Source organism: Vollenhovia emeryi, unplaced genomic scaffold (assembly GCF_000949405.1).
Source record: "Vollenhovia emeryi isolate VEMERY1.0 unplaced genomic scaffold, V.emery_V1.0 DF939186.1, whole genome shotgun sequence".
Taxonomy (NCBI): Eukaryota; Metazoa; Arthropoda; class Insecta; order Hymenoptera; family Formicidae; genus Vollenhovia; species Vollenhovia emeryi.
Window position 1 is genome coordinate 246,817 of NW_011967180.1, and position 13,891 is coordinate 260,707.

The window sequence follows — 13,891 nt, forward strand, 5'->3', positions numbered from 1 at the left end:
GTGAAATAGTGTTTGAACAAAGATATTAGTGTCAAGCGTACAATGCCAAAGAAATGTGTCACTATTATGTCACATCGCTATAAGGAAAGAACCGGGGAATAAAGGGACATCTCTCTTTCTCACCTCGTCATTAATATAAAACGATTACAACTTATTTTGTACAGAAGTCTTGTCTTTTACAATTAAATATACAAATATATACATATGAATTTCACAGGATAATGAAAATAATTTTTACGTACTTCACACCGCAAATTTCCAAAAACTTATCCAATTAATTTAACTCCTAGTCAAGATATCTACAATTACCAAAGAAATAATACAATCGGTGAAGTGATATAACAGAAATTTCTCTGGGCACGTTCCGTATTTTATTTTGTGCACGCGGGACACTTGGCCGTGGAGGACGGGAAAAAATTACAACAGAGCGAAATTGTCCATAAAATAAAATAGACGCGGCGTCGTGCAGTCGTTGAATGACGGAGAACGGTCGCAGCCTGGTTTACCGCAAAAGAGTAAGCTGCACCTGTGGGTGGGAGGTAAAGTTCGGTTACGGCGTGGCTTTCACGTTGGCCGTCTTCGAGGTGAAGCGTCTCCTCGTGCTCGCCTTGGAGATATTTGCAGAATGGCAGGTGATCCGTATCGCAGGTGGTTCCCAACCGATCGCCCTTACCTTGGCGGACGTGACTCTGGGATTGTCGTGCGCCCTTATCACCGTGCGCACTATACGCAGGTAATGCTCATCTATTCGATGGCTGAAGATGTGAGGCGCGCACTTGTAGGATCATATTTATTATTATTAATACAGTTACAAAGTTCAATCCTTCTTTGATAAGCAATTTGGATGCAAACGGTATAAAGAAATGAGTGCTAACTACAATACAAGTATTTGCGACTTGCGTTGAAGGACAAAATCAGAAAAGCAATCGCATGTTTTCGTAAAAGTTTACTATTAATTATTATGTTATTATTGTACATACAACATATTATCGCGTGTTATTAATTATATTATAACTTTCATAAAACTATATTAATTACATTTCAAACGCAATTCCTTTTATGAGCTCTTGGCGTGACATGTAATATGGGATACATTCTTACAGGCGCAAATCGAGTCCCCGTTTGAAAACTAGGCAGGTGCTGAGATGTCTTCTGATAATGATAATTGTGTGCACCGCTATGAACACGATGACGTTAGCTTCGATAGGGTATCACATCAGTGTGAGGCAAGAAACCTTAATTGACGTCTTCAACGCCTCCATGCATCTGTACGCTACTGCCGTGTCATATAAATACGCAATCGACGAGATCCAATTTGTATTACAGTGTTGCGGCCACTCCTCTTATACGGATTGGTTTCTCTTCGATTGGCAGGTGATTCCTCAATATTATATCTGTTTCGATCGCAGTTGCAAAAAGCATCCCGAAAAGTTTGGCCGATTGATAATCAAACAATTTGTTGCATTGTTTTAATCTATTTATCATGGTTTGCACCATAATATTATTGGTCTTCCATTTCTTTCCTCATTTTATCTCTAAAGAGAAATTTTATTGTATTTATGTATATAATTATAGCGACTCCCCTTAGGGTTGCGCTCCCAAAGTACAAAATATCCGGCGCTTTGTTGTAAAGGAGCGTACCTCAAACCTTTTTACAATTATCGTCACAGAGGTGCAATTTAAATCTACCTTACTCTAGCCTTAATCTTAATCTTAATCCTAATCTTAAACTAATCGTTACTTATCTAAACGCCCTTTGCCCTCTGCCTCTCTCTCTCCCTCCGGACTTCAGCTTCCTCTTGCCTTGTAATAACTCTCTCTCTTTCTCTCCTCCTCACTTTCTCTCTTTTTCTTATCCTCTCTCTCTCCTCGTGCATACTCCTCTCACCCTCAACCTCTCTCATCCACCTTTCACCCTCGCCTTCTTCCCCTAGAATTTTATGTATCACTTCCTGCAGACTTCCCTTTCCCATCTTCCATTCTCTACATTCCATACGTGTTCCCATGTCTCTTCCCCTCCCTAATAAAGTTTATACAATTTATCTTCTATCTTTTCCCAATATAGACTTTCCCTCATGTCATTTCCTAATCTGAATCTCATCACTCTTCTCACTCTACTTTCTCCCCATCCTTTTCTTAAATATTCCGGTATACCTTCTATCCTAATTGCCCCACACCATCTATTAAACCTTGACTCTCTAATTTTCTCCAGCCTTTTCACCCTTTGTTTTTCTCTATCTTTCTCTATTATATCCATAACTCTTTTTTTCTCTCTCCTCCTTTCAACTTCTTTCAAATTCATCTCTCTATCTTCAGCAAACCCTTTCCTCTCCTTCTCCCATCCCGATCCTACTCCACCCTTTCTACTCCTCTCCTGCAATTCCATCCAACATAGTTTCGTTATTTCACTTCCCTTTCCCTCCTCTAGTCTTTTTTCAAAGTTCCCAGCTCTTCAACCCGCTAAGAAAAATTTTATTGATAACTGTATATTTTCTGTATATCACAGGTGACGTTTTGTTGGACTTTGTAATTTATTTTGTTGCATTTCTATTATACTTTTCATAATAAATTTTTTTAATTAAACAAATTTTTCTTCTTGGTTGAGAGATAAGAAAGAGATAAGAAAGGACAATGGGGAGAAAACAAATGTTTTTTTCGACAAGAAAGTAGATTACGCCTCTCGGGAGGAAATGGCGGAACAAACTAGAATCTCAGACGAAGACTATAGGAGTCTTGGAGTTCCTTTTAGCTGCTGCAACTTGCGCGCCGCGGCACCTTGCATGCACTTGGAGATGATGGATGACAAAACGATAAACGTGAATGGCTGCGCGGAAGTTATCAGTCCCATTCTTCTCAGAATCGTCATTGTCGCTTACATCATGACTATCACTTTGATTGTTATACAAGTGTTACTGACCTTTCTAATTACCAGAGTACGTTATCGTGTTTAATCTGACACGAGCTGCGCATTCCTAGAATAACAGTTCATGGATTTTACATCATACAATAATGGTCAATAATGGTCCTTTAAAATTTTCCAGGATCAATCATTTAACGCAACTATCGCTACGGAATATTTATTAATTATTTAATTATAAAAATGAATTATTATTTAAATTATTTAATTGTTAAAATTATATACGACTCACGTAAAATCAAACAATCTCTAATTACCATCGTAACAATGACACAAACGCTATTGTCTATCCACAACTCTGGCGTTTTGTTATAACAGATGGTCAGCCGATTTGTCCCTCTGGGAACGTCCTTTCCTCGAGTAAGATGTTCCGCTGCGCCATTCTCTATTATAAACACATCGTCAAGGACCTACGTGCCACGACTTTTTTCACTTAAGAAATCCGCTCGGCACAAGAGACCGAGCATGCACTATTGTTCGTTAACAACTAAAGACGGTTTTGTCAAGGAGAACCGGAAAATTAGATCGTCTAAGGCCAGACGCCGATATCCCATTTTAAATCACGGAAATCGGTAAGAGGAAATCTTTTTAGCATAAATACAATATAAAGACAGAAGGAGAGAGACTGCTTTGAATTTTTTCAATTAGCTCCTTGTAACGATCGTACTCTTTCGTATGTGTTTCATAATTATTTCCTTAGTATTTCAACGACAATTAAGTTAAATATTAAATTAATTATAATCAGAAGACAAACTTCTAAAAGCTTCAGAAATATCTCTTGGTATAAAATTTACGGAAAAAATATAACAATACAAATAAGCTGTGATAAAGTCTTAGTAAAGATAACTTTTTGTGTGAGTATTGTACAATCGTACGATTTTCGTACGAGCCGTCGTGCAATTTAAAGTTCTTGCCCGGTAAAATTGAGTATTCAAAGATAAATACAATCATGATGCTTTTGCTTAATAGTACTTGGGACGTGGCAAAGATTAAACCAAGCGTTCACGAGGAGCACAGAATATCCATGGAATGTCTTCGTAATAAATGTGCGCGTGTTGAAGCCACTCTGGACTAATGAACTATAGATCTTCGAAGCGATTAGAGCGGCGGTTGTCTTTCGGACACGCTGCATTAACGATTGCGAAACGCTAATTGCTACGATTAGAGGTAAGTCGTGTCACTGGCTAGACAATGAGTAATCTAGTGGGAGACAAGGAAGTTTCCTGTCCGAAAGTCGAGACATCGGAAGAGAGAATTCAGTGTAGAGTTTAAAACATCGCGACAACGAAGACGAGCGATGCTTTCGCTTTCGCTCTTGACGTAATTCAAGTACTTGTAATTCAGTAGCTTCGATTTTATCGCGCAACTTTGTTATATACATTTTATTTAAGGCCACAATTTATTATTTGTTTTATAATAAATTTACGATCAAATAAGTTCATTACAAATGTGATACACGGCTTCTGCTTTTCTTGCGATATTCAACGATTACGGTTATTTTAAGTGTTATTTTGTATCGAATTCGATTTTAGAGACTAAGGCGGTAATTTTCAAGACTGCAGGTAATTTTAAAGCCGCTCGCGTGCTCCTTTCCGCGCTTCTTCTGTAGACCGACTGTAATAGAAACTGGTGACGTCCCATGAGCGAGAATTCGTGTTCCTCTTATTACATTTCATCGGCACTTTCGCACGCTGAAAATACAGTCCTGGAGGAGTCCGAAAAGTCCCACGAACGAGGTTTATAGTTCACGGGACGAAAACGTGGTCAACTCGACGCTCGATTATTCGAGAAAAGAATCTACGCCGGTCTATTTAAAATTAGTTCGTGTACTTTAGCTTCTTCCCGCATGTATGAAAGGAATTAAATACGATGCACGACGGATATTTTAAAAATAATAACCAAACGTTATTTCGCGGCGAACTCGTACCAAGTGCGTTTTAAAGAAATAAACGGATGCCGATACATCAACTACGCGTCTCACACAGAGCTTTCATGGTTTTTTTGTATTATGTGATACATACGGAGGGTGTCGGGAAAGTTACTTTATAAAAGTATCTAGTTACAGTTACTCAAAAAGTAACGAATCGTTACTTCGTAGTTGCTTTCTTGCAACAAACATAAAAATATCAAATTTGTATTTGAATTGTAAAGTGTCGACAAAGGCGTTTATGCGCAAAGGCGAGGCCGCGATCTGTGGAGGTTTAAACTGCATATAAAGTAACTATTAATGTAACTGAGTTGAGTTACAGTTACAGACGGAGAGAAAGTAACGAAGTTAAGTTAGAGTTAAGATAGAGTTACAAAAAAAAAGTAACTGTAACTGTAACTTCGTTACAAGTAACGAGTTACTTCCCGTTTACTTTCTTTGAGTTTTCTCCGAGTAGAGACACGACGATTCGGATAATCGCGCGCAAATCCAAATCGGACGCAAGTTCAATAAAACAGATTTCATTGGGTCTGTTCTCTGTTGAACTTGGTCTCGATGTCGCGGGGTCGGTTTTGGCGCCCGGTCCGCTTTAAACAAATAAACGCCAGAAGGGCGGTGTCAACTCTGTACCTTGCAACATACTGAAAATGCTAAACGGCCTGTGTCCACGATGCTTGGTCCAAGTTCTAGTTCTGAGAGATCTGTAGCCAATCAGCTTGCAGCTATTTCATAAAAGCTGCAAGTTGATTGGCTACAGATGTCTCGAAGCTAGAACTTGGATACAGACTTTAAGATGAGCAACTTTGTCTCTTTTTTAAGGGAACAGTTAGAAAGAGACAAGGCTACCGACTTTCAGCATTTTCACTATAGTGTAAAAGCCCGTGTACACGATGCTAGAACTTCTGTTTCGAGTTCTTAAATCTAGGAAAAGTTAGTAAAACTTGGACCGTAGACACACTGAACCTGGATGTGAAACTAGAATAGAGAGCTCGAACGAAAGGCCTGTTTCCACGGTACTAGAGCTTGGTTCCAACTTCTAGTTCCGAGGAAGTCAATCATCTTGCAGCTCTTACGGAATACCTGCAAGTTGATTGGCCACACATTTCTCGAAGCTAGAACTTGGGCCAGGTCCTAGAGCATCGTGGACACAGGCATTCATAGCCCGTTCTTATATTTAAGATCATCTTAAGTATATTCTTAATACGTTTTTAACCAATCACAGAGCCGTATTAGCTTCTTAAGACAACACTTAAGATGATTTCGAGATAAGAATCGACTGTGGGTACCGGCCTCGGATACAGAAACGACCACCAGAACGGATTTTTCGCGCCAACGTCTCCGACGACGCTCGCTCGGGCGCGCAGGCGCGAAGGCGCTCGGGTGGGCATGCGCGAGGGCGCTCGGGCGCGCCCGTCGGCGCTCGGGTACGCTCGTGTGAGCGCGGAATGCTCGACGGCTGGGAAAACGGTCGCGCGCCCGGCGCGACGCGGCAGTTCGCGTAGGACCGCGCGACGGTACGGTCGGTTGTCTTGTGGTGGGCTGGGCGGTCGAATCGAGTTGCTCGCTACTCCGAAACCGCCATCACGCCGTCGTAGCATGTGCCCACTAGTCCGGAGCCACGTATACCGCTTACCGCATCGCGAGCCGCACAATAAACACGTCTCCCACGGCTACCGTTAGGGCGGCCATACTTCTCCGCGGCTCTCGCTCTCGCGCGAATGTGACACGGGGATATTAACGAGGGATACGGCTCGGCATCCCCTTTAAATCGCGCCCGTCCGCTCCGATCTCCGCGCGCGTGGCCGCGAATAATACGATACACGTGCATGTGTGTGTGTACGCGCGCGGTGGTAGTATGATCTTCTCTTGGATATTCCAGTGAGTCCGTGTGGTGTGCGCCTTATACCGGGTGGCCGAGTCGATCGCGCGCGCGAGGCGGCGTATGTTTTTTTTTGCCGTCGCTCTCGCTGCGGCGTACGGAAGGAGAGAGAGAGAGAAAGAGTGAGAAAGTCGAGAGCGGCAGTCGGTCTGCGACGAGAGCATCGGCAGGGAGAGAGAGAGAGAGAGGCGGAGAGCGATCCGGTGTAAAAGGAATCGACCGATTTCCAAGGAGACCAGCGGTCGTCAGGATGAGTTACTGCACCAGCGCGCCCATGGTCACGCACACCTGCGAGACTCTTCTCAGCAAGTGCGAAATCCCGATCGTCGACCTCGAGCACATGGGTGAGTGGCTGCCTGGCTCTTTCGGGATCCGCGCGCGGGATCCGTTGACGGGCGGGAATCGGCAATTTCGAAATTGTTCGCGAGCCGCGGGGGCTCCCGATAAAAAGCGCCGCGCGAGGAACGACGCCAGGCGAACTGGCGACCGGCCCCCCTCGGCGCGCGCGCGCGCACGCGAAAGATCTCGCTGCCCGGTGTCGTAAGTTGGTCATAGGTCGGCGACGATGACGGAATTAACGGCGTGACAGACCTAGACTGACGTACGTACCTCGGAGTCGCGCTCGAAATTTCCGCGCGTCCCCGCGGATTCTCCGATTCGAAAGTCCGCCCGCGGTGTCCGCGCAGCCCCGAGAAGTCGTGGGAGCTTTCGGCGTCTCGATTGTCACACAATTGAATTGTATTTAAATTTTAGTCCAGGGTTGGGAAGTAACTCGTTACTCGTAAACGAAGTTGCAGTTAGTTACTTTTTTTTTGGTAACTCCGACCTGACTTCGTTACTTTCTCTCTATCTGTAACTGTACTTAACTCGGTTACATTTTTTCCGATAACTAGTGACTAATAGTTACATTAATGGTTACTTTATATATTTTTTAAATCTACACAGATCGCATCAGGCCTTGCATTCAACGCCTTCATCGACACTTTACAATTCGAATGCAGATTCGATGTTTCGATTTTCATTGCAAGAAAGTAACTGCAAAGTAACGATTCGTCACTTTTTGAGTAACTATAACGCGTTACTTTTCAGAATTGGTAACTTGTGATTGTAACTAGTTACATTTTTACTCTCTAAAAGTCAATTAGTGAATTATCACTGGAAACAGTGAATAGCTACTGATTTGCAGTTATAAGTATACTACTGAAAATTTCGAGTTCAATTCACTAATTGACTTTTAGAGAGTCGCGAAAAAATTGTAACTGTAACTAGATACTTTTATAGAGTAAGTTTCCCAACCCTGAATTTTACTAATAATGCACGGGTATCGCTGATTCCTTTATCATTGCTGCGGGATAAGGCTGACTCTTTTAGATCTTAAACCGTGACGAAATCAAGGAAAAACCAGCAGCCGCTAATTAAATTGAAATCAATCGCCAAGTGGCAGCTGGCAATATCCGCCTCCAATGCCTCCCGATCTTGAGATCTTCTGAAATCGCTTTATGCCCGTTTTTCTACGCGCAGAGAATTTTTCCTGAACAGTTATCCTGAAAAATCGTGTAATCGTGGAACAACGTGGCGTTTTGAGCAACTTTGTGAGAGTTTTCTGAAATTTTACCGTACGTTTCAGAGGAAAGTCCCCTGTTATGAGAAAGGCTCCTAATATGAGATGGCGGAGTTTCTGCTATTAATAGGCGTCATCTGTTGGTTCCACCGTGAATTTATTGCCCTCGGCGTGAAATCTGTTTAGTGGAAAATTGATTGTTAGATCGTGCGATCGTTGCGAGAAAAGATTTGTGGTTGAATTTGAACGTTGAAAACCTACTATCTCATAATAGAGAACTTCCCTCTACTAGTAAAATGTATACCAAGCACAATTACTGGTAAAATGTATGGTAAAGTTTCAGAAAACTCTCATAAACTGTTCAAAATGCCGCGTTGTCCCACGATTTTCCGGGTAAATAATAAAATTTAAGAGAAAGTTCTCTCCGTGCAGTTTGCAAAATTAGAAAAAGACAGCAGGCAATTTGAACCGAGATCAAAGTTAATTGGTAGAAACGGGCATTAGTCTTTTCTGCCTCGCGCCTTTTGCGAACTGCGAAACATTTTCGCACGTGCCAACACGCCTCGCTATCGAGAAGACGCGTATCTCCGTTATCGAATCTCGATTCGATTTATCACTGCTATCATCTACCGAGAGGCTCTGGCAAGTCATTCGATTATCGGGATATCGCAAGTCGTATCATACATTTATACTGTAATAATGAAATCTTAATCTCTCCGCGGGGTTCTGGACTTACCAACTTCCTTTAATTGCGCCCCCGCCATTTGGCGTTTAGACAAAAGAGCCAGTCCTTCTTTTTAAGCAGGAAACATAGCGGTCGTAGTGTCGGAGCGTAGGTGACGCACAACACGAGTGCACAAGGCGTAGTAAAAATAAATGGCATTTATTTATTGCTGCGTCCAACAGAGGTTCCATTCGGCACGCGTTTTCCTCCGCGCCTCTAAGCACTCGATCGTGCAAATTGTTTTCCACGATCTTACAATTATTTTCGGGTCGCGTCAGTATTTCTGTCAAGTCGGAATTGTATCTTGTCATTCGCTTGTGAGAAGAAAGAAATTACGAAACGACACCGTGATATAACGTGTATCGTTGCACCGAGAAAAATCTCCATTAGATAAATCGATTAAGTGGTGTTTTGCGATGGAAAATTAACCATCGGTTTTTCTTATTAAGTTCCCCCGATTAAATTATGCATATGAAATTTATCCAGTGAAATTGCAGTTGCCGATGAAGTTTGATCGAAAAACCGATTGTACTTCTCATCGGACATACAATTTAATCGAATATATCCACTTGTTAATACGTAATTGAATTATCCGACTAGACAGGCCGGGATATTTTGCTCAGCGAGACATTTTTCGTTTAAATACGATTTAACGACCAACCAATAGTGTTTTGCTTTATCAGTTTAGTGTTTTTACGCGGCGGATAAAGCAAAACACCGTTATTTGTCCGTTTGAAATTTATTGAATCCCCGATCGCTTTGTTTGCGATATCCGTGAGCCGGGCGTTCCCAAGGGAAGAGCGTTCTAAAAAAAAAAATTAAAAAAACAGTACCCAAGGAGATCGTTTGCGTTATCGCGGAGGTCCCGGTTCCGCTTTCTTCTTTAATGCGCTCCCAATTTGGGACGAGGGTCTCGAGACGTATTTTAAACAATTAAATCGACGGTCAATATCCCTCGGGAGAACGGCGGCGCGATTATTAGCGCGAGGTATCGGCAGGCGCAGGACACCCTGTATAAACGTTCGAGGGCGCCAAGGGAGGGGCCCTTCTTTGTGAGAGGGGCTCTGACCTCAACGGATCGTCGGACCCGCGATAGGCGCCTCCGGTTGCCGCTGGCTGGTTCGTCTGGCTAGGTGCCTGGCCTCGTTGCCAAGCAGCCGTAAAACCGTCGTCTCTCACTCTCGAATCCTCGAATTCCTCGCGAACCCGTACGCCCCCCGGTCCTACGAACCGCGCGGAGCATCGCTCCTGTCCGCGGCTCGGTCCCTTCGCTCTTCCACACGGCTCTCCTCCGCCACGGAATGCGCGCACGTTAAAACTCCCTCGGGTCCAACGAGTCGCGTATCCCCCGCGGCACCTGGAAGCAAGATGGAAGAGGTGCACTTTACCTTCTCCGGTCGGTCGCGTCCCTCGTCGATACCGCTGTGTACTTATCGACGATTCTTTTTTTTTATTGTTTCGTTTCATTTGCCACGGGAAATCGATTGTGACAAACGCGCTGACGTAATGAGCACGGATAGACTTGTAGATTGACCTCAGAGTCCATTTAGAATCCGGGAAAACAAGATTAATCGATTAATTTGCACAAATATTATGCCAGGCTGTTAAAATACAAACGCCGGTTGTTTGTCCTACGACATCTGCGTAGCAGGAATAATTACTTTTCACGGTGCACCGAGGCTTTAATGTAACGCGACGTTATTTCCCGGCGATCGTGCAGTCCCCTCTCGGTATCCGCATGCCGCGTACGCGTAAAGCTGGCGCCACACTGTGCGCGATTCGCTAGCCGAGCAGTTTTTTCTTGTTTTTTTAACGAAAACAGTGGGTTTTTGATTAATATCGAACGATGGGGAAACCGCTGAGGGCATTACTGGGCATTACTAGACATTAGTTTTCTTTTTTGGACATTAGTTTGGACATTGTGCCTTGCTGGAGGATTATAAAGATAAAATAGGATAAAACAAGATAAATAAGATAAAATAAGATATTAAGATAAAGTAATGCCCACTGGGCATTAGTGGGCACTACTTTATTTTATAATAATTGGTGTGTACAAGATTTTGGTCAGCGGTTTCCCCCTCGATATCGAAACTTGACCTATTGTAGACTTATGATAAAGGTTTGTAAAGGCCTGTGCCCACGATGCTAGAACTTGTACCAAGTTCTAGCATCGTGGACGCAGGCCTTAGTAACAGGTAAAGGTTAAAAGTTGTCCAAGCCCAGATAGCACAAGACACTCCTCTGAACATTTTAAGAATATTCGGTATATTCCATAGGTCATTCTCATATATTTATCTTATGTTCGTGGGACATTCGACTGACACTACTATAAATCTTTTTCGAATGTGAATAGAATAATCTATCGAACATAGCGTGCCGGTTATACATGGTATGATCACAGGTTTCACTGCCTTTTGCATAAGATAAGTGTATTACACAATAAACAATATGCAATACACAAACTCGATGAATATTAAAAAATTATTCTCAACGAATATTCCAAGGGCATTCTCGACGAATATTCTGAAAACGCTCTTCTTTGTTATGAATGTACGATTTCTAATTGTAATAATCTATACGTATTTATAGAATATTTGACTGGATTATTACGGAATTCAGAATATTTGCACTCCAGAAGAATATTCATAGAAGTATGTGCGCTATCTGGTAGTTGACACGAACAAAACGACAAATAAATTACGAATAGTAAACTGCGAATTACGAACAGTGTGGTAAGTACACAGTTGAAAAAGTTGTGCTAAATTTAACAGATATCACATGTCCCAAACGGTCCACACAAATTTTTCTGTTAATTTAACATAATATGGATACACTAAATGACTAATGCGTGGTCTACAATACGTGGAGTAAGCGTGGAGTAAGGAGTAAGGGAGAGCCCTAACTTCTAGCTTTTGGTGTAAGGAAGCTGAAATACGGGCATGGTTTTTAAAATAATTGTAACACTGATTGATGGCATTTTGATTCACCGAGAGTAAGCCTAAGAGCTGAAGTAGGAGTAAGAAATAAAATGGATTTATTTCCTTACTCCAGCTTACTCCATGTATTGTAGACCAGCCTTTATACTCTGTTAATATTTTAACACAAAGTAAGTGCCAATCTTAAAGTAATTTAAAATAAATTTTCTGTAAAATTAACATATTTTTAATGACAAAATGAATTTTAAAAATGTAATTTTTACATTTTACAGATGTAATAAGTCAAATGACGGTTCGAAATCACTCTCACTTATGTTATATAGAATAAAATCGACATTAAGTAAGGTTTAACAGATAAATATTGTTACTAATAATATCCCAGAGAACATGCGGGTCTAAAAGACATCTTTAAGACGCCTATTAGACGTCTTTGAGACATACGACGTCTAATAAACGTCTTAAAGATGTCTTTTAGATGTGCATGTTCTCTGGGATAGAACATATTGTGTAAGATTAAATAATAAGTACACATTGTGTAGCATTTCTTTTAACTTATTTTAATAATTTTACATTTGAGGTCAATTAACACAAGAGCAATATGTTAAATTAACATATGAATGTGTTAAACGTTTAACACCAAAATTTTAACCGGCATTTTTTTTAACAAGAAAACATAATCCAACTGTGCAATAATACGAATGTCCAACGATTTTCCACGAATCGCGCATGGTGTGGCGCTAGCTTTACGTAACTTTTTTTTACTCGAGAGCGACCTGTAACGTGAAAAATTTTCTATTAAGCGGCGAGAGAGTCCTTGAGCGCGAAAAATCGTTTCCTTCCTTTCCTCGTCGCGACTCGCCGTTAACGGCCGGCGTGGTGAATATATCGTAAGTAGCGTGTAAAAGTCGCGTACACAGTTGAGCAAACATACGATGAGTCGACTCGGAGGGAGAGGGGGGGGCCCGTTCCACGAAGCGAACGTTAAACGATTCCATTCAGAAATTGTTCCAACGCTGCCAACTCTGGCGATTGTTATGTACCTTATCGGAGTGGAGCGGCCTTTCCGTAATAATCCAGAAAGTATTGTCCAAATAACGCGGAAAGTCGATGACTCAGCGAACGGAACTGTTAAACTCCGCGCGACACCAATCAGAGTTTCTAAGCCGGTTACTGCGCGATAGGCTCTAAACGGATGTTATCTGACTGACCTAAAAGTAACGACCTACTCTCTTTCGGTGAATACGAGCCAAATTTCGTGACGTTGCGGGTCGCGCGATTAGCCGTCTATACGATTATTAAATTACATAAGGGTAAAGCTCACACACATCTGTTGCAACGTCTGTTCGCCATTTGCAGATCGTGTGTGCTCCATCCAACCAGCAGCGCGCTCGCATGCCATTGATCATCTATATTCTAACGGTTCTAAGCCATAGATACGTCGAGGTAGATCGAGCCGGTTCCTCTCCCTCGTGTCTGAAAATATTTCTCTATGGAAAGTTGTGCGCGGCGGCGCGAAAAATATTATCAGAGTCCACAAAGACAAAAATAATTTATACGATGCCCTGCAACAGCATCGTATAAAGGTTTTCTTTTGTAAAGATCGCGATACGTAGCAAAAAGGCAATCTAGCAGCACGAGACCGAAGGAGCATAAGTTAGATTGGGTGCCTCCGAACATTCGGTCGTCACGGAATACATTTTGGAATGCAATCGTACCTTTTATTGGGAAAACACGAAGATATTAGACGCGGAAGATAACTTCCGGACAAGAGGTTTATTTCCGGAATGATTCACGTAAAGCAACGGGACAGTGGAATAAATTTAACTAACAAAGACGCCGAGTTGCTGGAGGAATCCTACATTGTCATATTTTACAACTGGACGTTAGCAGGGGATGCTGGAGTGATTCTGCACTTTTGCACCTTTCTAACCTAAAAACTGTCAGTTC

General features: G+C 42.2%; 2 protein-coding genes across 2 annotated transcripts in view; both read left to right on the forward strand.

The window, feature by feature from the left end:
• Positions 1-202: 202 nt before the first annotated feature.
• On the forward strand, positions 203-3,004 carry LOC105562532. The gene is made up of 3 exons (XM_012013446.1): positions 203-733; positions 1,104-1,374; positions 2,664-3,004. The coding sequence occupies exons 1-3, from the start codon at positions 477-479 to the stop codon at positions 2,949-2,951; spliced, it is 816 nt and encodes a 271-aa protein (XP_011868836.1). The 5' UTR covers positions 203-476; the 3' UTR covers positions 2,952-3,004.
• Positions 3,005-6,303: 3,299 nt separating this feature from the next.
• The window catches only part of LOC105562534 (UPF0676 protein C1494.01), a 32,964-nt gene continuing 25,376 nt past the window's right edge, over positions 6,304-13,891 (forward strand). The window contains exon 1 of the mRNA XM_012013449.1: positions 6,304-7,067. Coding sequence (XP_011868839.1) covers positions 6,974-7,067 — 94 coding nt within the window. The 5' untranslated portion in view covers positions 6,304-6,973. The remainder of the gene's footprint in view (positions 7,068-13,891) is intronic.

Bases quoted from the DNA above. Each gene is read 5' to 3' on its own strand.
- LOC105562532 (XM_012013446.1), top strand. From the start codon at position 477: ATGACGGAGAACGGTCGCAGCCTGGTTTACCGCAAAAGAGTAAGCTGC. The intron at 734-1,103 runs GTAATGCTCATC...ACATTCTTACAG, and splicing joins ACCGTGCGCACTATACGCAG to GCGCAAATCGAGTCCCCGTT. The intron at 1,375-2,663 runs GTGATTCCTCAA...TTTTTCGACAAG, and splicing joins GGTTTCTCTTCGATTGGCAG to AAAGTAGATTACGCCTCTCG.